The sequence below is a fragment of the Balaenoptera ricei genome, chromosome 17 (assembly GCF_028023285.1).
Source record: "Balaenoptera ricei isolate mBalRic1 chromosome 17, mBalRic1.hap2, whole genome shotgun sequence".
NCBI classification, from domain to species: Eukaryota; Metazoa; Chordata; class Mammalia; order Artiodactyla; family Balaenopteridae; genus Balaenoptera; species Balaenoptera ricei.
In genome coordinates this window covers 1198502-1226430 of record NC_082655.1, presented here as the reverse complement: position 1 = coordinate 1226430, position 27929 = coordinate 1198502, and the positions used below count along the sequence as shown (strand labels likewise).

Here is a 27929-nt window from a genome sequence, read left to right as displayed (position 1 = left end):
GGGAGGGGACACTTGAAAGCACCCGGCCGGGCGTCCGCCACCTTCTGTGCGATGACACAAAAGACACGACTTTGTACAAAATTCCCCAATCTGCTTTAATGGTGAAAAAAAATAAGTTCCAACGAGGCACAGAGATGCTCATTTAGAATTCAAAGTCTTCGCCTGCCATGTCGAGAGCCCAGGCGAACTTCTCCCTCTGTGTCTTGTTGTAGATCTTCTCCACGGGCACCCCAAACCTCTTACACCTGCCAAGAGGAGACCAGGGTTCTTGGGAGGAGCGGGACAGAGGTCGGGACACCAGGCTGCCCAACCTGCTCCTCCTGGGCACGCCACCCACAGCACGGCCACCAGCCCCGGGCAGCAGGGAGGCAGGAGGACAGGGAGGAGGCAGTGTCCCCCCGTGCAGCCCAGGTGTCCTCCGAGCGGGGTGCTCAGGGAATGCTTACGGGGCACACAGGCGACCCAGTCACCCCACCCGCAGTGGGCAGGCTGGGCTCTCTGTGGCTGGGTGGGCAGCTCGGGGTCCCACCCCAGCCTTCCACGGCCCCAGAGCTCTCGGGCAGAGAGGACCAGTGACCCAGGACTCAGCATTAGACACACCAGCCAGTCGGGTCCCATCACAGGAAGGACCTGTGCTGACCACAGGGCCCAGGGGACTGAACTGGGGCCGCTCAGGGGTCCAGTCCCCTCCTCGGGGCCGCGAGTGGGCACGGCGGCCTGGCCCACGCACCAGGCGACACTGATCCGGGGGTCCAGGTAGTTGAGCTTGGACGTGCCCAGGGCCACCTGCTTGCCCTCCTCCTTGTCCGTGGCCTGCACACTCAGCCTCCTGAGCTGCTCCTCCAGCTTCTCCAGCAGCCGTTCCCTCTTCTCCAGGAAGCTGGCGAGACAAGGAGGGGCACAAGCCCCCATGCTGGCACCACCCAGCTCCACTCAGGCCAGGTGAGCCCGGTGACGGGGGAGTCCCAGGGGGCTGGAGCACAGGGCAGACCACCCTCGGCACGAAGCAGGGGCCATCCGTCCAGACCTGACTTCACAGGAAGCACCCGAAGGCCACAAGCAAACAGAAAAGGGGGCAAAGGACAGAATCAAATAAAAAAAGCCTTTTCACATCTGTGAAAGATGCTCAGTCCTTATTCCTACTGTTTCAGAGAAAAGCTGATTTATCAAGGCAGGACCCTCCTTTCACCCTCCACACGCCCTTCCTGAGACGCCAGACAGGGCACCCTGCAGAGGGCACGGGACAGGCACAGCCACGACATCCATGTGCACGTGAACTTCGACCCCAGTCCTTGTTCCAGGAACCCCGGCTCCGAATCCACCTGGACACGTGTGGAAGGACCGCGGGTGGAGGAAACGCCGCAAAGCCTGCGCGGCCCCGACAGACACTACAGCGGAGCGTGAGGCGGTGTCTGTCCCTAGGCTGTGCACAAGGGTGGGCGCAGCCCCAGGCACCGCTCTGCAGTGGCCACCAGAGCGCCAGCCGAACGCCAGGGTGCCAGCGGCAAACGGCAGGCGGCTGCTGATGCCACCAAGCGGGGAGGGGCAGGGGCGCCTCGAGTCCTCCTGGAAGACACACGAGGCTTCCCAGCAGCCGTCTCTGGGGAGCCTCATTTTCCACTGAACATGAATACCCTTCGGTCTAAAGGCTGGACATTCTCACACACACACCCCACGACTAAAAAGCACCTGCCTGCACCTGAGGAAACTTTCACGCTTTCACAGCCACAGCAGCCGCGAGTAAAAGGGGGCACCCCGCTAGAAACAAGGAAGATCAGGGAAACCACAGACGACTGTGTCCTGGTGGGGCAGACCAGCTCCCGGGAGACATGCCACCAGTGCTGACGCGACAGGGAACACAGGCAAAGCGACTACTCAGCAATTTAAAAACTTCCCACAGGAGATTAACCAAGATGGCGGAGTAGAAGGACGTGCTGTCACTCCCTCTTGCGAGAGCACCAGAATCACAACTGGCTGCTGGACAATCATTGACAGGAAGACCCTGGACTTCACCAAGGAGGATACCCCACGTCCAAGGACAGAGGAGAAGCCACAGTGAGACGGTAGGAGGGGCGCAATCAGAGTAAAATCAAACCCCATAACTGCTGGGTGGGTGACTCACAGACTGGCGAACACTTATACCACAGAAGTCCACCCACTGGAGTAAAGGTTCTGAGCCCCACGTCAGGCTTCCCAACCTGGGGGTCAGGCAACGGGAGGAGGAATTCCTAGAGAATCAGACTTTGAAGGCTAGTGGGAATTGGATTGCAGGACTTTGACGGGACTGGGGGAAACAGAGATCCCACTCTTGGAGGGCACACACAAAGTAATGTGTGCATCAGGACCCAGGGGAAGGAGCAGTGAGCCTGGGGGAGACTGAACCAGACCTACCTGCTGGTGTTGGGGGGTCTCCTGCAGAGGCGAGTGGTGGCTCTGTTTCACCGTGGGGATAAGGACACTGGCAGCAGAGGTTCTGGGAAGTTCTCCTTGGCGTGAGCCCTCCCAGAGTCTGCCATTAACCCCACCAAAGAGCACGGGTAGGCTCCAGTGTTGGGTTGCCTCAGGCAAAACAGCCAACAGGGAGGGAACCCAGCCCCACCCATCAACAGTCAAGTGGATTAAGGTTTTACTGAGCTCTGACCGCCACAGCAACAGGGAGGGAACCCAGCCCCACCCATCAACAGTCAAGTGGATTAAAGTTTTACTGAGCTCTGACCGCCACAGCAACAGTCAGCTCTACCCACCACCAGAGCCTCCCATCAAGCCTCTTAGATAGCCTCAACCACCAGAGGGCAGACAACAGAAGCAAGAAAAACTATAATCCTGCAGCCTGTGGACCAAAAACCACAGTTACAGAAAGATAGAGAAGATGAAAAGGCAGAGGGCTATGTCCCAGATGAAGGAACAAGATAAAACCCCAGAAAAACAACTAAATGAAGTGGAGATAGGCAACCTTCCAGAAAAAGAATTCAGAATAATGATAGTGAAGATGATCCAGGACCTTGGAATAAGAATGGAGGCAAAGATTGAGAAGATGCAAGAAATGATTAACAAAGACCTAGAAGAATTAAAGAACAAACAAACAGAGATGACCAATACAATAACTGAAATGAAAACTACACTAGAAGGAATCAATAGCAGAATAACTGAGGCAGAAGAACGGATAAGTGACCTGGAAGACAGAATGATGGAATTCACTGCTGCGGAACAGACTAAAGAAAAAAGAATGAAAAGAAATGAAGACAGCCTAAGAGACCTCTGGGACAACATTAAACGCAACAACATTCGCATTATAGGGGTCCCAGAAGGAGAAGAGAGAGAGAAAGGACCAGAGAAAATATTTGAAGAGATTATAGTCGAAAACTTCCCTAACATGGGAAAGGAAATAGCCACCCAAGTCCAGGAAGCGCAGAGAGTCCCATACAGGATAAACCCAAGGAGAAACACGCCGAGACACATAGTAATCAAAGTGGCAAAAATTAAAGACAAAGAAAAATTATTGAAAGCAGCAAGGGAAAAACGACAAATAACATACAAGGGAACTCCCATAAGGTTAACAGCTGATTTCTCAGCAGAAACTCTGCAAGCCAGAAGGGAGTGGCATGATATACTTAAAGTGATGAAAGGGAAGAACCTACAACCAAGATTACTCTACCCGGCAAGGATCTCATTTAGATTTGATGGAGAAATCAAAAGCTTTACAGACAAGCAAAAGCTAAGAGAATTCAGCACCACCAAACCAGCTCTACAACAAATGCTAAAGGAACTTCTCTAAGTGGGAAACACAAGAGAAGAAAAGGACCTACAAAAACAAACCCAAAACAATTAAGAAAATGGTCATAGGAACATACATATCGATTATTACCTTAAACGTGAATGGATTAAATGCCCCAACCAAAAGACATAGACTGGCTGAATGGATACAAAAACAAGACCCATATATATGCTGTCTACAAGAGACCCACTTTAGACCTAGGGACACATACAGACTGAAAGTGAGGGGATGGAAAAAGATATTCCATGCAAATGGAAATCAAAAGAAAGCTGGAGTAGCTATACTCATATCAGATAAAATAGACTTTAAAATAAAGAATGTTACAAGAGACAAGGAAGGACACTACATAATGATCCAGGGATCAATCCAAGAAGAAGATATAACAATTATAAATATATATGCACCCAACATAGGAGCACCTCAATACATAAGGCAACTGCTAACAGCTATAAAAGAGGAAATCGACAGTAACACAATAATAGTGGGGGACTTTAACACTTCACTTACACCAATGGACAGATCATCCAAAATGAAAATAAATAAGGAAACAGAAGCTTTAAATGACACAATAGACCAGATAGATTTAATTGATATATATCGGACATTCCATCCAAAAACAGCAGATTACACGTTCTTCTCAAGTGCGCACGGAACATTCTCCAAGATAGATCACATCTTGGGTCACAAATCAAGCCTCAGTAAATTTAAGAAAATTGAAATCATATCAAGCATCTTTTCTGACCACAACGCTATGAGATTAGAAATGAATTACAGGGAAAAAAACGTAAAAAGGACAAACACATGGAGGCTAAACAATACGTTACTAAATAACCAAGAGATCACTGAAGAAATCAAAGAGGAAATAAAAAAATACCTAGAGACAAATGACAATGAAAACACGATGACCCAAAACCTATGGGATGCAGCAAAAGCAGTTCTAAGAGGGAAGTTTATAGCTATACAAGCCTACCTCAAGAAACAAGAAAAATCTCAAGTAAACAATCTAACCTTACACCTAAAGAAACTAGAGAAAGAAGAACAAACAAAACCCAAAGTTAGCAGAAGGAAAGAAATCATAAAGATCAGAGCAGAAATAAATGAAATAGAAACAAAGAAAACAATAGCAAAGATCAATAAAACTAAAAGCTGGTTCTTTGAGAAGATAAACAAAATTGATAAGCCATTAGCCAGACTCCTCAAGAAAAATAGGGAGAGGACTCAAATCAATAAAATCAGAAATGAAAAAGGAGAAGTTACAACAGACACCGCAGAAATACAAAGCATCCTAAGAGACTACTACAAGCAACTTTATGCCGATAAAATGGACAACTTGGAAGAAATGGACACATTTTTAGAAAGGTATAACCTTCCAAGACTGAACCAGGAAGAAACAGAAAATATGAACAGACCAATCACAAGTAATGAAATTGAAACTGTGATTAAAAATCTTCCAACAAACAAAAGTCCAGGACCAGATGGCTTCACAGGTGAATTCTATCAAACATTTAGAGAAGAGCTAACACCCATCCTTCTCAAACTCTTCCAAAAAATTGCAGAGGAAGGAACACTCCCAAACTCATTCTATGAGGCCACCATCACCCTGATACCAAAACCAGACAAAGACACTACAAAAAAAGAAAATTACAGACCAATATCACTGATGAATATAGATGCAAAAATCCTCAACAAAATACTAGCAAACAGAATCCAACAACACATTAAAAGGATCATACACCACGATCAAGTGGGATTTATCCCAGGGATGCAAGGATTCTTCAATATACGCAAATCAATCAATGTGATACACCATATTAACAAATTGAAGAATAAAAACCATATGATCATCTCAATAGATGCAGAAAAAGCTTTTGACAAAATTCAACACCCATTTCTGATAAAAACTCTCCAGAAAGTGGGCATAGAGGGAACCTACCTCAACATAATAAAGGCCATATATGACAAACCCACAGCAAACATCATTCTCAATGGTGAAAAACTGAAAGCATTTCCTCTAAGATCAGGAACGAGACAAGGATGTCCACTCTCACCACTATTATTCAACATAGTTCTGGAAGTCCTAGCCACGGCAATCAGAGAAGAAAAAGAAATAAAAGGAATCCAAATTGGAAAAGAAGAAGTAAAACTGTCACTGTTTGCGGATGACATGATACTATACATAGAGAATCCTAAAACTGCCACCAGAAAACTGCTAGAGCTAATTAATGAATATGGTAAAGTTGCAGGATACAAAATTAATGCACAGAAATCTCTTGCATTCCTATACACTAATGATGAAAAATCTGAAAGAGAAATTATGGAAACACTCCCATTTACCACTGCAACAAAAAGAATAAAATACCTAGGTATAAACCTACCTAGGGAGACAAAAGACCTGTATGCAGAAAACTATAAGACACTGATGAAAGAAATTAAAGATGATACCAACAGATGGAGAGATATACCATGTTCTTGGATTGGAAGAATCAACATTGTGAAAATGAGTATACTACCCAAAGCAATCTACAGATTCAATGCAATCCCTATCAAATTACCAATGGCATTTTTTACTGAGCTAGAACAAATCATCTTAAAATTTGTATGGAGACACAAAAGACCCCGAATAGGCAAAGCAGTCTTGAGGCAAAAAAATGGAGCTGGAGGAATCAGACTCCCTGACTTCAGACTATACTACAAAGCTACAGTAATCAAGACAATATGGTACTGGCACAAAAACAGAAACATAGATCAATGGAACAAGATAGAAAGCCCAGACATTAACCCACGCACCTATGGTCAACTAATCTATGACAAAGGAGGCAAAGATATACAATGGAGAAAAGACAGTCTCTTCAATAAGTGGTGCTGGGAAAACTGGACAGCTACATGTAAAAGAATGAAATTAGAATACTCCCTAACACCATACACAAAAATAAACTCAAAATGGATTAGAGACCTAAATATAAGACTGGACACTATAAAACTCTTAGAGGAAAACATAGGAAGAACACTCTTTGACATAAATCACAGCAAGATCTTTTTTGATCCACCTCCTAGAGTAATGGAAATAAAAACAAAAATAAACAAGTGGGACCTAATGAAACTTCAAAGCTTCTGCACAGCAAAGGAAACCATAAACAAGACGAAAAGACAACCCTCAGAATGGGAGAAAATATTTGCAAATGAATCAACGGACAAAGGATTAATCTCCAAAATATATAAACAGCTCATTCAGCTCAATATCAAAGAAACAAACACCCCAATCCAAAAATGGGCAGAAGACCTAAATAGACATTTCTCCAAAGAAGACATACAGATGGCCACGAAGCACATGAAAAGATGCTCAACATCACTAATTATTAGAGAAATGCAAATCAAAACTACAATGAGGTATCACCTCACTCCTGTTAGAATGGGCATCATCAGAAAATCTACAAACAACAAATGCTGGAGAGGGTGTGGTGAAAAGGGAACCCTCTTGCACTGTTGGTGGGAATGTAAATTGATACAGCCACTATGGAGAACAATATGGAGGTTCCTTAAAAAACTAAAAATAGAATTACCATATGACCCAGCAATCCCACTACTGGGCATATACCCAGAGAAAACCGTAATTCAAAAAGACACATGCACCCGAATGTTCATTGCAGCACTATTTACAATAGCCAGGTCATGGAAGCAACCTAAATGCCCATCAACAGACGAATGGATAAAGAAGATGTGGTACATATATACAATGGAATATTACTCAGCCATAAAAAGGAACGAAATTGAGTCATTTGTTGAGACGTGGATGGATCTAGAGACTGTCATACAGAGTGAAGTAAGTCAGAAAGAGAAAAACAAATATCGTATATTAATGCATGTATGCGGAACCTAGAAAAATGGTACAGATGAGCCAGTTTGCAGGGCAGAAGTTGAGACACAGATGTAGAGAATGGACATATGGACACCAAGGGGGGAAAACTGCGGTGGGGTGGGGATGGTGGTGTGCTGAATTGGGCGATTGGGATTGACATGTATACACTGATGTGTATAAAACTGATGCCTAATAAGAACCTGCAGTATAAAAAAACAAACAAAACAACTAATACTAAACTTTCATTGGGTTATTTGTATGGAAACATGTTAATATAAATGTTTCAGACATTACATGAAATTTCTAAAAATCTTATATTTGTATTTGTATGGAAATATGTATGGAAATATGTTAATATAAATGTTTCAGACATTACATGAAATTTCTAAAAATCATATTTGTATTTGTATGGAAATATGTATGGAAATATGTTAATATAAATGTTTCAGACATTACATGAAATTTCTAAAAATCTTATATTTGTACTTGTATGGAAATATGTATGGAAATAGGTTAATATAAATGTTTCAGACATAAAAAAAAAAAAAAAAAAAAAAAAAAAAAAAAAAAAACAACTTCCCACAAAGAACAGCCCAAGCCCAGAGGCGTTCACTGGTGAATTCTACCAAATGGTTAAAGAAGAATTAAACTCTTCACAAACTTTCACAAAAGAGGAGGAGAGACCGCTTCCCATGTCCCTCCGAGACCAGCATCACCCTGACACTGAACCAAAGACATCACCAGAAAGCCACACACCATTATCCAGTGTAAATACAGAAGCAAAAGTCCTCATCACAGCAGCAGCAAGCCTAATCCGGGATGTACAGAAGAGATTCTGCACCACGAACAAACAGGACTTACCCCTGGGATGCAAGAACGTAACACCCGAAATCCAATTAGCGCAACACAGCACCGTCTCAATAGATACAGAAAAAGCATCTGACAAAATCCAACACCTTCCAGGAAAAAAACAAACCTCGACAAAAGGAATAGAAGGGCACGTCCTCACCTTGATAAAGGCACCTAAGAAAACCCACAGCTGACATCCTCCTCTACAGTCAAAGCTCTGCCCGTGAGGTGAGAACAAGACTAGGGGTCTACACACATCACCTGTCCTCAACACTGCGCTGGAGGTTCCAGCCAGAGCATCAGGCAAGAAAAAGAAGTAAAAGGCATCCAGGTTGGAAAGGAAGACACAAACTATCTCTGCCTGAGGATGACATGATCTTAAACTCTAAGGAATACCGCCAAGAAACTAAGGCGAACAGGTGAGTTCAGTGGGGTGCAGGGTGTGAGACCAACCCACACGCATCAACTCTACTTCTATGTGGTCTGCAGAGGACGAGTCAACACAGCAGGCCTGACCAACCCTGGAGAGAAAGGCCTGCCTACAAGGATGGATGTCGGGAGGGCGCCCATCTCCCTAACCAGTAAGAAAAGAGAGGCTCACAGAGCCCAAAGTTGTGTACCAACAGTACAGGTCATGCTGAACTCCTGCTTTCCTCCGGAGTCTGGAAGGTTGGGATGTGCCAGGCAGAGGGTGCCCACGTGACCTTCCACCGTACGAAGTCACAGCCGTGACCGTGCAGGGTCCTGTGAGTCTTACGGAATCATCGAACCTACAGGGGGTCTGGGGAGTCAGCGGGAAAGTGGGATTCGCTATCACTCGGACCCATGAAACACGGCAAGAACACTGTTCTGGAAAGGAAGGACGAAGGGCTGGGGCAGGACACGCCCTTGGTCCCTGGGTGGCCCAGAGTCTCGCTCGGTGTGCAACAGCAGGAGAGCTGCCGTCTGCTGTGAGAAGGCGAGCCTGGAGATGACAGGTCCAACCCCAGCTGACTGGGCTCAGATCCTCAGGCTGCTTTTGACCACCATGGCTGAAGCGAGGGGGGAAAATACAGCTCAGGTGATGCCTGGGCTTCTGTTCTCCAGGTGGGAGAAAGGACCCAAAAATTCCCAAAATTGAGCTCTGGATGGGCCAAAAATGTTAAAAGTTAACACTGCTCTCCCCTCCAAGCAGAAAAGCCTGGAACAGAGTTTTAGAAAAGACTGCTGCTCTCCCCTCTCCCCCCCCAACCCCCATTCCAGCTGGGATCTTCCCAGGCAGCTGTAACGTTAACCCTGTAAAGGTTTACCTGCTAGGGAATTGAAAAAATTCGCAGTAAGAAAAAGCACGACAGGGACGTCCCTGGTGGTCCAGTGGGTAAGACTCTGTGCTCCCAACGCAGGGGGCCTGGTTCCATCCCTGGTCAGGGAACTAGGTCCCACATGCGTGCCGCAACTAAGAGTCCGCATGCCGCAATGAAGACCCTGCGTACCGCAACTATGACCCAGAGCAGCCTAAATAAATTAATTAATATTAAAAAAAAAGAAAAAGAAAAACAGTACAATTCTTGCAATGGCTCTGTATTTTGTGGCTACCGCATCTGGACGTAGAGTAAAAAGCTGACATAAAATGTAAAATGGCTGGAACTTCCCTGGCGGTCCCGCGGTTAAGACTCCGCACTTCCACTGGTCGGGGAACTAAGATCCCACACACTGCACGGCACGGCCAAAAAAAAAGGAAAATCCTTGTAACTTCATAAATGCCAGAGGAATCATTGCAATCAGAAAGGATGCCCAGGAAAAGTGCCAAGGGGACTCAACAGCCTTGTTCTTGCAGCCTGTGGGAGGGTCAGAATTCAAACTCTGAGTGCAGCAAACACATCTCCATAAACGATGGTTTCTTACTCTGATTTTGCCTATTGACATCTCTGGGGAAGGAGACCACGTGAGGAAGGAGGTTCTCCCGAGAGGGAGACACGTCCTGGAGTCCGGAGAGCTGGGTGGATTTCTAACGCGCTCTCGTGAGATGGGACCCAGGCTGGTGACCTTCTGGCCTGACGTGTGCCCTTTGGAGCAGATCAACTTCTAACCTCCGGATGGACAAGCGACTGAGGGCTCAGGGAAGCCTTGTGACTTGGACCTGTGGCGTCTCCACTTTGCTGCTGCAGGAAAGCCGCCGGTCTGCTGGGAATCTCGGGTCTTGCTGCCTGCGCCTGACTCTAGGCAGAAACCCAGCACCGTCTGCAGCAGGAGAGCAAGTGGGACGGAGGCTCCAGGACTGGACCTCAGACCCCAGGGTTGTGGCAGATTCAGGACACCCTTTCATGGGACCCTAACCATGCAGACATAGCTGCTGGCTGGACCTTGGGGTCACCTGCAGATGCCCCCGGGAAAAGGCCCGTTTTTCCGGCGGGGCAGTCAGAAATCACGTGCGCCGGGCCGTGTGTCTCTGACGCAGAGACTGCCCATGGCCCAGGGTGGATCCTGCACGTGTGCCAGCAGGGGGTAGGGGGGCACATCACAGGGACAGCTGCCCCAGGGATGCCTCGGCGCTCCACCTGAGACTCTCCAGGTAAGGGCAGCCCGCAGCAGGGGAGGGGGCTGCCCCGGCACACAGCCCAGTGGGGCAGGTGGACCCCCAGATGCAGCCCATCTCGTCGCTGCTGCTCACTGGATCAGCAGGAGGATACAGCCGTGCACACGTGGACGTTACATAAACACGGGAACCTCTGTGAAAACTCCAGAGTCCGTCCCGCCAGCGCCTGGGTGTGGTGTGTTTTTCTCGCCCAGATGCATACAAACGTTTCTCTGTGGCAACACTTCTGCCCCTTGTGCACAAAACCCAGGTGAAAGGTCTGGGAAAGAAAGCAATGCAAAGCTATGATGACTGGCCACGAACATGATTTTGTAACAACGAGGGGGAACACTCCTGAGATCCTGGTCCCTGGGGAGGAGGGCGGCAGCACCGGCTCTGAGCCCAGGGAGTGGGAAGGAGTCGTGCGCAGCGGCCTGAGGACCTGAGAACCGCCCGTGTGTCCTGCCCCTGGGAGGAACCTCAGCTCGATGCCGAGTCCTGGGAATCCTCCTCGCGAATCATGGAACCTGTGGGTGGGCTCGGGGACACGCAACAAAGCCAGCAATGAACAACCCAAAAGTGAAACTAAGAAAACCATTTCATTTACAACAGCAACGAAAATAAAACACTTTCAAATAAACTTAACCCCCAGAAGTGCAAAACTTGTCCTCCAAAACTTTGCTAAAAGAAATGGAAGAAGAACAGTGCATCTGAAAAGACATCCCAGTGTTCACAGGTTGGAAGGCTTGGCCTTGTTAAGAAGGCAGTACTTCCCAAATTGACCTACAGCGTCAACGCATCCCAATCAAAATCCAGGCTGACTTCCCTGCAGAAACTGACCAGCGAACCCTAAAATTCATATGGAATTTCAAGGGACCCTGAATAGCCAAAACAATCTTTAATGAGAAAACCAAATTGGAGCTCACACTTCCTGATTTCAAACTTACAGGAATCAAGACTGAATGGTACTGGCAGGAAGACAGACAGACAGATGAACGTGAACAGAGCGGAGCCCAGAAACGCCTACCATCAGCTGATCTTCCACAAGGTGTCAAGACCATTCAGCTAGTGGGAGCGGTGCTGGGAAAACTGGGTGTCCACATGAGAAAAAATGAAGTTGAATCCTTACCTCACACCATATACAAAAAATAACTCCAAATGGATCAACTACCTAAATGTAAACATTAAAACTATAAAACTCTTATAAGAAAACCTAGAAATGCATCTTTATGACCTCGGGTCAGGCAAAGCCTTATTAGACGTGATACCTAAAGAATAAGCAATGAAAACTAGACTTACCAAGATTTTTGTGCTTCAAAGGAAACTACCAAAAAAGTAAAAAGACAACACACAGAATGGAAGAGAGTCTTTTCAAATCATATATTTGAGGACTTCCCTGGTGGTCCAGTGGTTAAGACTCCACGCTTCCACTGCAGGGGGCGCAGGTTCGATCCCTGGTTGGGGAAGTTCTGCGTGCCACGTGGTGCGGCCAAAAAAAAAAAATCATATACTTGAAAAGGTGCTCGTATCTGGAGTGAATAATGAGCTCTTATAACTCAACAGTAAAAAAAACAAAGAACTCAACTGAAAAACCGAAAAAGGATTGAACAGACATTTCTCCAAAGACCACACACAAACGCCCAATAAGCAGAGAAAACATCCTCACACATTGTTAGCCATCGGGAAAACGCAAACCAAACCCACACCCGCTGGGCTGTAACCAAAAAGAGGGAAGACGAGAAAAGTGCCAGCGAGGACGTGGAGAAACTGGGACCCAGTGCACGGCTGGTGAGAACGTGAGCGCGGCGGACAACAGGTGGCGCTTTCTTAAAATGCTAAACCTTGGCGCTACAGAGTAACCCAACAATTCTACGACAAAAGTCACGAAGTGGAAACACCCAAACGTCCAGACACATGGACAGTGAAACGTGGTCTGGCCACACAACGGAATATTCGGCGATTGAAGCACTGACGGGTGGACCTCAGCAACATTACGCTAAACAAAAAAGGCCAGACAAGGTCCACAGATGGTGGGATTCCATTTGTGCGAATGTCCAGGGGCTGGGGGAGGGGAGGGGGTTTGTCTGCAGTGATGGAAACGCTCTAAAATGTACGGTGACGACGGCTGTGCAGCTCTGTGAATGAGCCGGAACCGCTCGCCCGCAGCCAAGAGCCGAGAGCTCCTGAAGGAGAGACCCACGTGGCCTGGAGCTCGGGTGCCCGAGTACAGGCGCTTCTCCTCCTGCACTTCTGTGCTGCTTCACCTTTTGGCACAAATATAGTTTGTATTTTTTGAATCAGAAAATATGATTGAAAAAAAACCCAGAGAACTGGGGAAGAGAAAAGCAGGTTCACTGCCAACCCCGTGACTTGGATGGGCTGGGGCCTCCGGACACTTGCCTCTTGGACCTGCTGTCCCCTCTGGATCTGTGGTCGGCCCTTGCCTTCTTCAGCTCTGCCTTGGCCTCGGCCACCTGCTTCACCTTCGCCTCAATCTGCAGAAGAAGAGGGACCCAGTCAGGGCTGCTCCTGCCTGCCCTAGTCCAGCCCCAGGGACCACCGGCCACAGCCTGCAGGCCCGAGGCCCCAAAAGGGCCCAGCTGACCGGGTCCCCTGGGTACCCGTCTGCCCAGTCAGGGTGCCGGAGCGCTGGCCCTGATGGGTCACTCTGCGGCCAGGGGACAGGGTGAGGCCAAGAGGCCCTGGACATACCACCTGCTCCAGCCAGACCCGGCCCCCCTGCTCCGCTGACCTCCCTCCTGGGCTAGAGGCCCTTCCACACCAGAAGGCCGCGCAGGACAGCCTCTGGCCCTCCCTTAGCCGGCTCTCCCCTCCTGGCCAGCACCTGGCCCCGGGCACCCTGATGTGCCCAAGCACCTCCGAGGGCCGTGCGGTCCCAGGGAGGGCAGAGGAGGGGAGCCGCACAGTCGCCCCCAGAGGCCCTCCCGCCACGCCCGCCGCGCACCTTCGACCGAAGAGTCTGCATCGACTTCTCGAAGGTCTTGGGAGTTGCCCGCTGATGGTTGCAGAGAACGGCAACGGCCCGATTTGCTCGGTTGTAAGACAGGATCTTCGCGGCTACGCCGTCTTCAGCTAGAAAACAGGAGCCTGTTACACAGCGGCAGCCACAGGCCAACAGCCGCCGCCGCCCCGAGGAAGGACCTCACAGGACAGGGCTCAGGGTCCGCACCTAGCCCAAGGGCCTCACAACAGGGGCAGAGAAGAGGCCTCCCCAGAGCCCCCCCGAGAGCATCGGGCCCACGTCCAGGAGCCCCCGCTGGGGGTGGGAGTGGCAGGAAGAGGGTTCCCGCACGCGATGGGGGGACACGCCGAGCTGGACAGGCGCTTCAAAACCGACTCTGCGGAGCAGCAGACGCGGAGACCGGGCAGGGGGCCTAACCGTGCCGGTGGCCCTGCAGGGGCGGCTCGGCCTGGGGACCCGCACATCCCTGACCCGTCCCCGCGGGCCAGGGGAGCTCCACTCCGCCCTGGACACCGGCCCCGAGGCATTCCGTACCAACCCAGCAGCCGGGCACCAGCACACAAGCAGGCGCCCTGTCCCCACACCAGGGACTCTCACCTCTGGTCAGCGCTCTCAGCTGGCCCTGCAGGGTGAGGCTGGCGTTGCAGGTCCGGAACACCTTGGCCGTCAGGCCATCCATCAGGTCCTGCAGGTGCTTGTTCAGACTGGCAGTCTGAACACGGGGAAGAAGGCGGGTCTCAAAACGTGGTCTCCTTTGGGGACAGTTTCATAGCACTCTTCCCGGCCCCCCGCCCCACACCTCTGGGTGGAAGGAAGCTGGTGGTTAGACAGACGGCCCTCAGCCTTCTCGTGCAAGAGAACGTGCCAGTCGGCACTCACGCTCGCGCCGTGGCGTCAGCCTGGCCCTTCTGGACGCAGACAGGCCGGGCTGCGCTGGCAGCCCTGGGTCACCCCATCAGCACTGCTCTGAGCCCCCCAGGCTTACGGTGAGTCTGTCAAAGAGCTCAGCCCCAGGGCCTTTGTTCTCCATGAACAGCTGCAGATTCTCGTACACCTGCGGCAGAGAGAAGAAGCCTTTACAAAGACCCCCTCGTGCCCTGGGCAGGAAGAAGCCTCCTGGGGCCGAGGAGATGGAGGTAAACGAGGGGCCCGAAGGGCCAGCTGTGCGACAGAACTGGGAGACCAGCAGACGGGGTTTCTCCCAGGGAACAGTCAGCACCACCGCAGGGTCACGCACCACGTGTCCAGGCTGCTGTCCGTCGCGAGGCTGGCACCGTCCCCTCACAACGCACATCCTGGCTCCTTCCTCCGTCACCCGCGCCGGGTCCCTCCAGGTGACCCCACGTCCACAGTCAGACTCGCCCGACACCACAGCGCCTCAGAGGACCTTCAAGGTCCCTTTGTCCAATTTCCCTCCACCCTCACTTTCCCTTCCGTCCTGCTAAGGGAGCATAAATGTCCTCCCGGCTCGTGTCAGCCTGGGCCTGTCTCTCCATGCCGCTCTGCGTGTGCCCCACAGGGCTGGACACCAGGTGTCCAGCTCCAGAGCGACCAGAACAGCCCCCGTTCTCGGCACCGCGGCCCCCGAGTCCCCCGACTCCTGACTGGGCTAGTGTCTTAGGAAAGTGGCCCCAGCGCTCCCTCGCCCTCTGCCACGTGAGGACAGTGAGAAAGCACGGCCACACCAGGAAGGGGCCTCACCGGCTCACAGCCCCCGACTCCAGCCTCCAGACCAGGAGACGGAAACGCCGTTAATGAGGCGCCCAGGCCGGGTACTTTATCAGAGCGGCCCGAACTGAGACACGTGGTGATTGTCTTCTGTTACTAAAAGCCCTTCTCCTGCTCCAAGGAAAGCCTCTCCCGTCCCTCCCCTGTGGCTCCTACCAATCCACGCCCGGGAGCAGATTTCACATGCCTGGGCGGGCCGTGCAGCCCCTCCCGAGTGGGCGTTTCTCTGTCACCCTCGACGGTCTCCCCAGACTCCCCGTTCTGTGTGCGGGCAGCCATGTCTGTGTGTAAGGTGTGTGTAAGTTGCAGGTGGTCAGTGTTGGGTCTGCTCTCGTTGCTATGACACGGGGCCCACCCAGACGGAGGCCAGGGCGACTGACACTCTAGGGCTCGTCACTCCAGAAGGAGTGGAAATCCTGATTTCCCTTCAGAGCCCTCTGCAAACCAGAGACTTAACCCCCCGTGCCCACCCCCCCGAGTTCATCCGCCCCTCCACCGGCAGGGGCGAGGCCAGGCGCCGTGGGCATGGCGGTCAGCCGGCAGGCTCAACCCCTGAACGAACCTCTTCGTTCACAGAGGGGAGACCGGGGACACCGCCAGAGTGACCACAGCGAGCTTCACGCCCAGCGGCCAGAAGACCCTTCCCAGGCGCGTTGGGGTGAACAGTGCCCCCCGCAAATTCACGTCCTTCCCAAAGCTTCAAAACGTGACCTTCTTCGGAAATGGGGTCTTTGCAGATGCAATGAGTCAAGATGAGGTCACAGTGTGTGTCGGGGGGCCCTCCGACAGGACCGTGTCCTCACAAGAAGAGAGACAGACGCGCGGGGACAACGGAGGCACAGCTGCACTGCTGCAGCCTCGAGCCAACGCGCCAGGGGGCCTGGAAGGTTTCTCTCCAGAGCCACAGAGGGCGCACGGCCCTGCCAACACCCTGCTCTCGGAATCCTGGCCTCTAGAATGCCACCCTAACCCACCAGGAGAGCAGTGGCGGCGCTGGCGCCTTGGAGGGCAGGTCCAGTTCGGCCTCCGGGTGTTTGGCCCTGCCGCCACGCCTGACGGGACAGGCAAATGGGCCTCGTGGCCCTGCGCCTTCCCCTGATGCTCCCCGAAAGAGAGCGCCCAGATCTCAGGGGTGAGCGTGGGGCACGACCCACCGCCCACACCAGCCACTCACCGGCTTCTCCACCGGTACTCGGTTGTAGTAGCGGATCGAGTCCTTTCCCAGGAAGTCGAACTCCACGACGTACGGGCGGCCATCGGCCTCTGGGTGCAGCCGGATGTGTTCCACGCGGAGTGAGCAACAGCCCACCGTGTCAGCCGTCTCGCCCTCCTCCTTCTCGTGCCCGGCTCGCAGCGCCAGCTGGGCGGACGGGGCCCATCAGGGCGCGCCGCACACACGGACACGCCCCCTCGGGCACGCAACGTACAGGCGGGCGCACACACGTACGCACTCAGGCACACACCCACCCCTCCACCTGCCCGAGGCTCCGGCTCAGGACACACGAGCCCCACGGTCCCCCCAGCTGCCCGTCCAACCGGGTCTTTGAGACCGACTGGAGCATCTGCGAACAGCAGGCGGGAAAGCCTGGAACCATCCGCACCTTGTCGATGAAATAAAGGGCCACAGCGCGTTGTCTCGCCTTCATTTCTGGGGACTTCCAGTCGGCCCGGTACTGAGAACGGATCTCGCCCACAACCCCTTTCAAGCGCCGAGCCACTTCATACTTCTCCCAGTCTCTCTCCCCCTAACGAAGGGAGCGAGTAGCAGAGAAAACCCTGGTGATCCCTTCAAACAGGAAACTGCCGACTCTCCTCCCGGGCCCGCTCTCACCTGCTCGGCTCAGGGCCGGGGGCAGACTCCAAACTCAGCGAAATTTAAAGAGAGTGTAAATCTAAATTCCTTGTTTTTTAATTAAGACAAATGGCCGCTGGACACAATATCACTTCAAAACTGGCCTGCTAACACCTATGACCTCAGGGACTCCCTGCCAAAGCGGCCCGGCCCCAGCCGGGGGCAGCGGGTCAGAGCCAGCTCACCTTCAGCTTGGAGCTGGGGTTCAGCATGATGTACTTGATGGAGTTCTGCACGTTCTCTGTCCACGCCGCCAGCCACGTGACCGTGCGGTCACACCGCACCTCCTTCCACCGGTGACCTGCCGGAGGCTCGGGTACTTTGGAGTCCCTGCAGCAGGAGAGTGACCCAAACCCGACAATCCAAGACCCTGCTCCCTGAAACACCGGCCAAACGCCGCCGCCTCCTGCGACTGCGCCGGCACTGCAGGTGCCTCCTCGCCCAGGCCACACCCTCGCGTCGCGGCCTCTGTGTCGCCAGGCATGTGAGGGGCTCGCTCAGAGCTGCTCCCACACGTGAACCGGGACGGCCACCCCCAAGGCCACACACGTTGCCAGCTCAGCAGCTCCACGGGACACAAGCTGCCGCTGGGCTCCCGATGGGCCCGGGCTCCCAGGATGCCTCTGCCGACCCGGCTCGGCCGTGGTCCACGCAGCGGAGGAACAGAAGCTCCTGCTGGAGCGCGGCCCGTAAGTTCCAAACGCTCATGTGTTACTAGCCCATCTCGATCACCTGAACTATGGAAAACTGTGCTGGAAGGACACGGACACGCTTTCTTGGTGGAGTGAAATCTCAAGCAAGGGGCAGAGTGACAAGGGCTGGTTCAGCAAACAGCACATGGGCTGCCGCAGAGCGTCCATCTGTGGGGAAGGTGCCCTCCCACCCGGCCCACAGAGCCTGGAGTGACAGAGACACACCCTGCATCGGGCCCCACTCCCCGCATTAGAGGCGGGACCAAACACCACCCCCCCGCCCCCGGCCCCGCGCGCACCTGCTGCAGTTGATGGTCACGTCCTCCGGCAGGACCCTCCTCTTCAGCATCCCCATCTTGGGGTGGTCGCCGCGGCCCCGGAACAACCCAGGGGGCTCGGTCTTGAAATTGCCGATCTTCTCTCGGTGCCCGTCCAAGATACAGTAGCCGAACTCTTGCTGAAGTTTTTCCGCCTCTTCTTTGAGCTTCTGCGTTCATAGAATAGCGTGTAGGCATTAGGGGTGAAGAGACAGGACGAGCCTGGTGCCCACGGCTCGTCAGAGCCCCTTCACTGCTGCGGGAGCCCGGGAGGCCCAGCACGGCAGGCAAGCCGAGCGCAGGGCGGGGCGCCTGCCCCCCAGATCCCGGCCGCAGCTGTGCTGGTCCACTGTCACCACGGAGCACCAACTACGGAGCCACCAGTTCACATGGCAGGGCCACTGTCCCCCCGTGCTCTGGTTGGACGGAGCACTTTTTAAACGCGTTTAGGGGCACGTAACTCAAAAGTGTCTGAGAACAACGGAGCGGAATCAGAGGCCCCTTCACCACACCCTGTCGGGGTCTCGTCTAGAACAATCCCACAGGAACGGCTTTTGTGAGGGGAGGGGGTCGTCTTCTGCACACCAGCAGCCTCCCGCGCACGGCCCCGGGGGCCCAAGCCAGACTGAGCCCCGGAGCAGCCCGACCTGCTTCTCCGCCCTGGACAGCGCCTTCCGGACAGCCGTCCTGTCCACGAAGTGTCTGTGGATCTCCGTGAAGTCACACTTGTCCAGGTGCTTGATTACTTTCCTCTCTTCTGCTGTCATTTCCTGCCCCAAAATCAGACACGCGTTCTCAACATCCAACACAGGCGACGGTCACAGGGGCAGCGGGGACCCTCCCCCGCCGCGGCAGGGGGCCCACCCCACAGGGAACGGGGACATCCCAGAAGCAGGAGGAGCAGACTCTGGGCAAAGACACCAAGGCCACCCCGAGCAGCAGCCTCTGCAGCTGTCCCCCAAAGAGAGCCTTTTCAGGCAGGTGGCCCAGGTGTGCAGGTGGACAGGCGGAGAGCTGAGGCCCCGGTGCTTCCTCCTAGCGGCCTTCTGAGTTGGGCCACGTGGCCGCATCTGAAGAACCGCCCCCTCTGGCTGCCGCGTGGGCTGTGCACGGCACTCACCACCAGGGAAGTCGGCCCACCGCCCCCCGCGCAGTGGGAACACACACGTGCTTGGCGGTCCCCAGTCCAGCCACACGCACACAGCCCGCGGCCCCACCATCCTGGGCCCCAGGTCCCTGCAGAGGTAGGTGTGAGGCCGCACCACACCGGGCGGCAGAACCCAGGTGCCCGCCAGCCGGGAAGGGGACACACGTGGCGCTGGTGTCCTGCCCAAAGCAGCTGGAAGGGGGTCTGGGCTGCGCTTTCTCGGGGCAGAGTCCACAGGTGTAGCCAAGATGAGTGCAGATGCGCACAGAACCCAGTTGTTTTTTTAATGAGAAAAGAAAAAACAACTAGCACCTTATCTTCGGATAGCTTCCCAACGAGTATCTCTGTTTCCTGGGGGCCAGAAAATGCCACTCTTGGCACCCCGCAACCTCCCTTTCCTGGAGATTCCAAGCCTGGCTCTGCCTGCCCTTCCAGCCACTGGAGAGAAGTGAGGGCGGGCAAGCGTCCGACAGCAGCAGGCCGACACCAAGAGACCAGGGCCGCGCAGCACGTACCTTCCGCCAGTCGCTAAAGAAGTTGTTCTGGAAAACTTCTTTTGTTGTATATTCGTGATCCAGCATTTTCCCATAAAACGTGGCGACCTCCTCAGCTGCTAAGCTCAAGTTCATGGGCTTCCCTGCAGACGCCGGAAGACACACTGATTTAGGGAGCCAACCCTGCCTCACCCTCCGGCCCGCAACATCCTGCTCCTTAAGTCGCGCTTTGTTACACACGTTGCATTATATCGTAACATGGCTGACTTTTAGTAGTTCAGGAGAAGGCTCTAAATTTAAGAAGACAACCACACCCGTGCACAGGTGCGGCTGTGAGCGTCCTGGAGCCCAGGCCAGGCCTTTGCAGAAGGCGTCAACGGCCAGAGTTGCTCACGTTTATACTGCTTTAATGATTTATTTTGCTGCTACACTTACATGGAAATTTACAGTTCAAAAACACGAGAAGTTTTAGGACACACATCACCACATAATGTAAAAATAAAACAAAAGTTAAGGCTCCAAAGCAGAAAGATGTGAATAACTGTAGCAGCTGCAACCTTTTAAACACCCTCCCATTTGCCCAATGACTTCCGACATTTTACTCCAAGAATCAGTGTTAGAGACGGCTCAGCGGGGGACAGAGATCCAGCAGAGCAGCGCGAAGGCCGGGGGGCGGGGGCTTTCACCACGGAGTTCTCTCAACTCTTGTGTACGTTTGAAAATTTTTATCACAAACGTTGGAAAAACAAATATGCGTTACTTTGATAATAAGAAAAAGGCACTTGTGATAAAACAGCACAATTCTTCCCCAAACCAGCTTCTCGGGAGGACAGAGAACTAGCTGAGCAGCCAAAGCCCGAGGGGCTCAGCTCCTGCCCTGCGAGCGTCCCCTCCCATGGCTGGGCCGCCCAGGTGCCCACGAGGCACAGGGCAGGCTCTGACAGTCACGGAATCTAGTCTAGCTCGGAAAACCAGATTCTAAACCAACACCCACATCGATGGAGTCGCAGTTAACGAAGAAGAAGCGTGGCTGTGTGTGCTGCCCGAGTGTCCCCCAGGGACAGGCACGTGTGACCCAGCAGGAGCCCACGGGGTCACCAGATCCCCCAAGGAGGCGAGCACTACAAGAGCCCCAGAGAGAGAGGAGGCGAAGGAGGGGAGGCAGTCCTCCCTGCCGTCCACAAAGGCCTCCCTGTGGCAGCGCCTTGCAGGAGCTGGGACAACTTGCCAGCGACCAAGGCTGGCTTGTGTGCAGTGCCCGCGCATGCCCTGCCGAGGGCCTGGTCTGACCCAGGAGAGGCGGAGGGCCGCCTTCAGAAGGCTTACCCTAGCAGAGATGCAGAAAATGGGGGGAAACAGGTCAAACTAGCAGCACAAAACTAAGCAGAAGGGGCTTCCCTGGTGGCGCAGAGGTTAAGAATCCGCCCGCCAATGCAAGGGACATGGGTTCGAGCCTTGGTCCGGGTAGATCCCACATGCCGTGGAGCAGCTAAGCCCGCGCGCCGCAACTACTGAAGCCCGCGCGCCTAGAGCCCGTGCGCCGCAACTACTGAAGCCCGCGCGCCTAGAGCCCGTGCTCCGCAATAAGAGAAGCCCCGCTTGCTGCAACTAGAGAAAAGCCCGCGCGCAGCAACGCAGCCAAAAAAGTAAACAAAAAAAAACCAACTAAGCTGACGCTCCTAACCAGAGGGGTGGAGAGAATGAGGGCCAGAGGCCAGGGAAGGGACAGTGAGGGCTCGGGCCAGTCAGCACATGCCCACGGTAACAGCTGGGAGACCGCAGGCAGCTTGCTCCAAACTCCCAGGGACCCAGAGACTCAGACCCTCTCCCAGAAGGTCCTCCTGGATGTAAGCCCACGTGGGCCATGCCAGTACAGCAGGAAGGCAGGGGTGGCAGAACCAAGCTGAGCGAGTTCAAGGACACCACCTGGTTCACTGGGCACTGGATGTGCAGCCCCCGCGCCCCCAAGCACGGCAGTTCTGAGAGGGTGCCAGGCTGCAGATGAGCAGGGCCCCCCTGATGTCTCAGGGAGCCTCTGAACTGCAGACTTGGAAGCAGCCTGGCCTGGCTCCTGAGCAAAGGAGTCCTGGGTGTCTCCCAGGTGCACGGGTCAGCCCAGACCCTGGTGGGAGAGCCACCAGCGGAGCAGGCCTGGGTGGCCGCCAGTTACCAGGTGCAGAAGGTCCCTGGCCACAGTCACTCGAGCCACCCAGGCAGTCCTCACCATCATAGTAGAAGCAAACTCCCTCAGGAAGCGGCTCGTACGGGGGTACGAACCACGGGCCTCTGTGCTCCAGCTGCGTCCACTTCACACCGCCTGGGCTCTCCTTCTCCTCTTCCCACCTGGAGGACACACGAGAAGGTTCCGACTCTCACGCCGCACCTGCGCGCAGGTCCTCCCCGCGCATCCCTCTGGACGCCCCGTGACCACCTCCCAGCTGAGCTAGGTAAGGAACAGGAGGGGTCATCCCACTAGGCGTGTGGGGACTGACCCTGCCTGACCTCAGACCACGCCTCTCGTTAAACAACCACACCTCCCTGACCCAGAGGGAAAGGAGCAGAGAGGCTCCCCCAGCTGGGTCCCTTCAGGGCCGCCCCAGAGTCCCCAGGTCTGGCTCCAACCTACTTTCCCAATCTTGTGCAACTGTAATTCGCAGCTCTTTTTGGAATGCATCTAGTGAGGGTGCACCAGCGAAGCGGCCACTGCAACCCAGCTCCACACTCAGGCCTGACCCCTCTGTTCCCAGGACGCTGTCCCTCCCACCCCCACCAGCAGAGCCCGAGCCCCCAGAGGCAGACGGGACTCCATGGTCATGGCAAGTCTCTGGCCCCTGGCTGTAAAGTGGAAGTACTGATAGGACTTAGGTCACAGAAGGGGACCAGTTAGACCGCGGTGAGACGCCATCTGGAAGCACTCAGTTAATGACGTCAGAACTCCAACAGGAACCCTGAGCGCAGCCCCGTGCGGGTGTGAACCCACCCTGCTCTTTGGAAAGGTGGCATTTCACGCACAGGAGATCCCCACCTCCCTCGCGCTATTCCACACCGGCCACAACTCACCCCCCGTGTGACCACAGGGCCTCTGCCCACATCCCCCAGGAAAGAGCTTGGGAGCACTGTGGGCAGAAGCAAGCCTCAGCTCGGAGCACAAAAGCCACTAAGAGGAACTGATCACGGGCTACGTGCCCGTGAAGAGAATGAATGGACCAAAGCTCCTGGAAGTGGAGGAACTGAGAATCCAACATGGAATGAGAGGCCAGTGTGAGACCACACACATGTCAAGTTCAAAACCAAACACTAGGGTGCTTAGGCTAGGCACAGCTACATGAGCAACAGAGCTTACCAAAACAAAAAAACAGTGGGGGAAGAAACTCCCAAATGGGGGCCCCCGGGGGAGCAGGGGTGAGACGCGGCACGTGTGGTCCAGCGGTCAGGAAACGGCACGTGCTGCATCTGTGGTCTCAGATCCCGTTTGGGGAAACCGAAGAGCAACGTGCGCTCCCATCCCGCCCGGACGCAGCCGTCAGATGTCTGGGAGGAGCAGGGATGCGCCCTTCCTGAGCCTCCGCCCAAGGTCTTCGGCCACCTTACCGGACTCAGCTTACGACCCTCCGCCGGGTCTGGGGGCCTCGGGGGGGCGTCGGGGCGCACCCTGCGCTCCGCCCTCTTAAGCCCCGGGAGCGAGAACCTGCCCACCATGTGCAAAGGCCCGGCGCACCCGCCCTGCCCCTCATCTTCGGGCAGGCCCCGCCCCCCAGGCCTGGTCGCAGGCCCCGCCCCGCTGCGCTCCGGCGCACTTGGCGGACTCGGCGGGTGAACGCGGACCGCGCCGGCCTCCTGGGGGCCGCACAGCGGCACTGGGCAGGGCCAGGGCGGTTCCGCGCGGTCCCTTGTCCCCGCCTTGCTCCTGCGCCCGCTTCCCTGTGCTCTCGGGCCAGCCTCCTGACGCTGCAGACAGACCCTGGATTCAAGTCCAGTCCCGCCGACCCCTCAGTCCCGAAGGTCCCGAAGCTCTGGCCCAGAGCTGCGGGACGCTCACGCGGCCCCATGACCGGCCCGAGGCTCCTCCCGGAAGGCCGACTGGGAGCGGCGCGAGGGGCCGGCACAGGGCTTCAGCGCTTGCCCACCTCCCTCCGTCCCCCAGCTCCCGAGGGCACCCGGTGGGTCCTCTGTGATCACACGCTCGCCGGGCACATCAGGCCAGACATGGAAGAGGGGCACTTCCACGCTGTCAGAAGGCCTGACAGGTGAAGCTGTGTAAGGGTACAATGTGCAAACAGCAGGGGCGCCTTCCATCCAGGCCCACGCGGCCTCCTGCAAGTCCTGTAACACAATCACTGCAGACCAGCCCCTCACCTCTCACCCCTGTGCAGCTGAACCCTCCCTCCCGCACTCACTGTCCTGGGTTTGACCCCCGCTTCCGCCCTGGGCAGCATGATCCAGCTGCAAGCCCTCCAGGGCCAGGCCTGGTCTGCAGCAGGCCACGATGCCCGTCCGCGGGCCCTGAGCCAGCAGTGGACAGGGCTCCACCATCTGTCAACCCTGGGCAGGTGTCCAGCTCTCCTGCATCTCTTAAGACGCAGCTTAGGGGCTGTGGGAAGCGGACACGCGCCCACCTGTCAGTGTCTGCCCAGCGAGGGCGCAGCAGGCCCAGGCACGCCTGCCACGCCTCCTGCCGCCAGAGGGATTCAGCAGAGGCACACCCACATCCTCTCTCACCCCCACTGCTGCCACCGATTCCTCAGTCCCCGCTGACATCTGGTGGCTGAAGCACTGGCACACAGCTGCATGGCTGCAAGGGCTGGATCTCAGCGCCCAGGCGGGCCATGGCGGCGGTCACCACCGTTTTGGAATAAGCCACGCAGCCGCTGGCTGGACGTGCCTTAGGACCGCAGCAGCTGACACTCCTTGAGGCCCACCTTCTGCCAGGCGTGCTTAGAGACCTTGCATACATTCTCCCTTATAATCCTTCTAAAATCAGGACGTACATTCTAGCCCAGGCCCACTGTTCCTTCCACAGAATGCTGAGGCCGCTGTGTTTTAAATTCAGACTGTGCAATTTTGTAAACGGGAATGTGGCGGGACAAAAACCGCAAGATCTCTAAAGAGATGCAGAAAGAGCAACTGACAAAAAAATCCAACACCCTTTCACGATAAAAGCAAAAAGCCACGCTCAACAAACTAGGATGGAGGGAACCTCCTCAACCTGAGACAGAGCAGCTAAAGACCCCACAGCCACACCATACTCAAAGGTGCCATGGCCCCAAGATCAGAACTGGACACTGCTATTCAACACCGTCCTGGAGGTTCTAGCCAGAGCACAGGGGCAAGAAAGCGACATAAAAGGCATCCAAATTTGAGAGGAAGAAGTAAACTGTCTTTATTGCAGATGGCACGATCTTGTGTATAGAAAACCCACAAGATTCTACAACAAAAAAAAAATTACTAGGGCTAATAAATGAATTCAACGAAGTCGTGGGGTACAATATCAATATACAAAAATTGCTTTTCTTTCTTTACACCTGCAGTGAATTACCTGAGAAGAAAATTACAAAACAACTCCATTTACAGTAGTATCAAAAAAAGAAAATAGCTAGGAGTGAACTTAACCAAAGAAGTAAAAAATCTGTACACTTTAAACTACAAAACATGCTGAAAAAAATTAAAGAAGATCTAAGTAAATGGAAAGTCATCCCATATTCATGGATTGGAAGACTTCATTTTGCTAAGATGGCAATATTCCCCAAAGTGATCCACAAAAAAACCCAATCCCCATCAAAAGGTTGGCTTCTTTGCAGAAATTGACAACCAATCCTAAAATTCACGTGGAAATACAAGCCACCCAGAATATCCAAAACAATCTTGAAAGAGAAGAACAAGGTTAGAGGACTCACATTCTGATTTAACAGGGACTTCCCTGGTGGCGCAGCGGTTAAGAATCCACCTGCCAATGCAAGGGACACGGGTTCGATCCCTGGTCTGGGAAGATCTCACATGCTGCAGAGCAACTAAGCCTGTGCACAACTATTGAGCCCACACGCCACAACTACTGAGCCCACACGCCGCAACTACTGAAGCCTGCAAGCCTAGAGCCCGTGCTCTGCAACAACAGAAGCCACTGCAATGAGAAGCCGGCACACCACAACGAACAGTAGATCCCGCTCGCCACACCTAGAGAAAGCTCGTGCACAGCAACGAAGACCCAACGCAGCCAAAAATAAAATAAAATTTTTTTTAAAAAGTACAAGCAAGGAAAAATAAAACAGCTAAAGTGGACTCATCAAAATTTCAAACCTTTTGTGCTTTAAAGGACACCATCAAGAAAATGAGAAGACAACCCACAGGAAGGGAAAAAATGTTTGCAAATCATGTATCTGATGAGTCTGTGTTTAGAATACATAAAGAACACTTACATCTCAACAATAAAAAGACAAATAACCCAACTAAAAAAAAACAGACAAAGAAACTGATCAGACATTTCTCCAAAGATATACAAATGGTCACTAAGCACAAAAGATGCTCAACATCCTTACCCATCAGGGAAATCCAATTCGAACCTACGATGAGAGACCACTTCACACCCACCCACTTCATAAGCCTTCACATGTCTCCTCATACTAGCAACTCCACAAAGAGTACCCCATTTCACATACAAGAGAAAAAAGGCTCAGAAAATCTAATTTCCCCAGAATCATATCGTTGCTCAAAGCAGGAGCTGACACCAGTAAAGACCATTCTGATCCCAAAGCTGGCAGCCCCACCTGTGGTCTCTGCTGCACCCCTTCACAAGGTGTGAAACAGCATTGACCAGCAGAAACGTGACACAAGCCACAAGTGAATTTTAAACCGATTTGATTTTTTGCAATATACTTAATTTCAACCAAAATATTTAAAATATTGTCACTACAATGTGTGATCAATATAAAAAATGAGTGAGTTCACATTCTTTTTTCCTACTATTTGAAGTCAGCATGCACTTTACACCCACAGCATGTCCCCACCGGGACCAGCCACGTCTCAGGAGCTCACAGCCACGAGCGGCTGGCGGCTGCAGGCTGGACGGCCCAGGAGGAATGGTTAAGACGGCGGTGTCCAATGTGTGCTCCTCTGCTTAGTGTCCCTGTGACTATGGCCAAGTTACTTAACCTCTCTGTACCTCAGTTTCCTAACCTGGTAAGTGGAGATAACAGCACCTACCTCGCCAAGGACTGGCCAAAAGCAATGGAGACACAGAGCGAGTGCATCAGGGACGCTGGTTCTCACTAGCACCCGGTAACGCCTACATTTCAAAGCTGCCCCCGCACTACAGCATTTTGGCGTTACCCACCACGCCTCCCCGACAGGCCCACAGCTGGCAGCAAAAGCCAACACATACAGCCACCTTCTCTTTACGCCCACACGTGGGTGTGAAAGAGACCGCGGGTGGGGGTGGGGCGGAGGCGGGCCGAGGGCCCGGGGCGGGGCTACAGGGGTGGTGACGGGGTGAGGGGCGGGGCACGGCCTGCAGGGGGTGGCGATGGGCAGTGGGGGCGGGGCCGGCGCGGGCGTACCATCTCCACCTGCCTTCTCCCTCCTCCTCCGGCCCTTTGGTGGCCTCGTGGTCCCTTTTCCTGTCTCTCCCTCGGGACGTTGCATCGACCGGCTCCTCCTCTTCGTCTCTGCCCTGCTCCAGGCCACACCGA

At 53.6% G+C, this 27929-nt stretch overlaps 1 protein-coding gene across 1 annotated transcript; it reads right to left on the bottom strand.

Moving 5' to 3' along the window:
• Window positions 1-90: 90 nt before the first annotated feature.
• On the bottom strand, window positions 91-27929 carry TOP1MT (DNA topoisomerase I mitochondrial). The gene is made up of 14 exons (XM_059901947.1): window positions 27798-27929; window positions 22472-22590; window positions 20269-20390; window positions 19254-19376; window positions 18589-18776; window positions 17783-17927; window positions 17347-17490; window positions 16920-17105; window positions 15003-15071; window positions 14615-14729; window positions 14000-14127; window positions 13435-13529; window positions 731-880; window positions 91-245 (listed from the first exon to the last, which is right to left on the bottom strand). The coding sequence occupies exons 3-14, from the start codon at window positions 20380-20382 to the stop codon at window positions 143-145; spliced, it is 1560 nt and encodes a 519-aa protein (XP_059757930.1). The 5' UTR covers window positions 20383-20390; window positions 22472-22590; window positions 27798-27929; the 3' UTR covers window positions 91-142.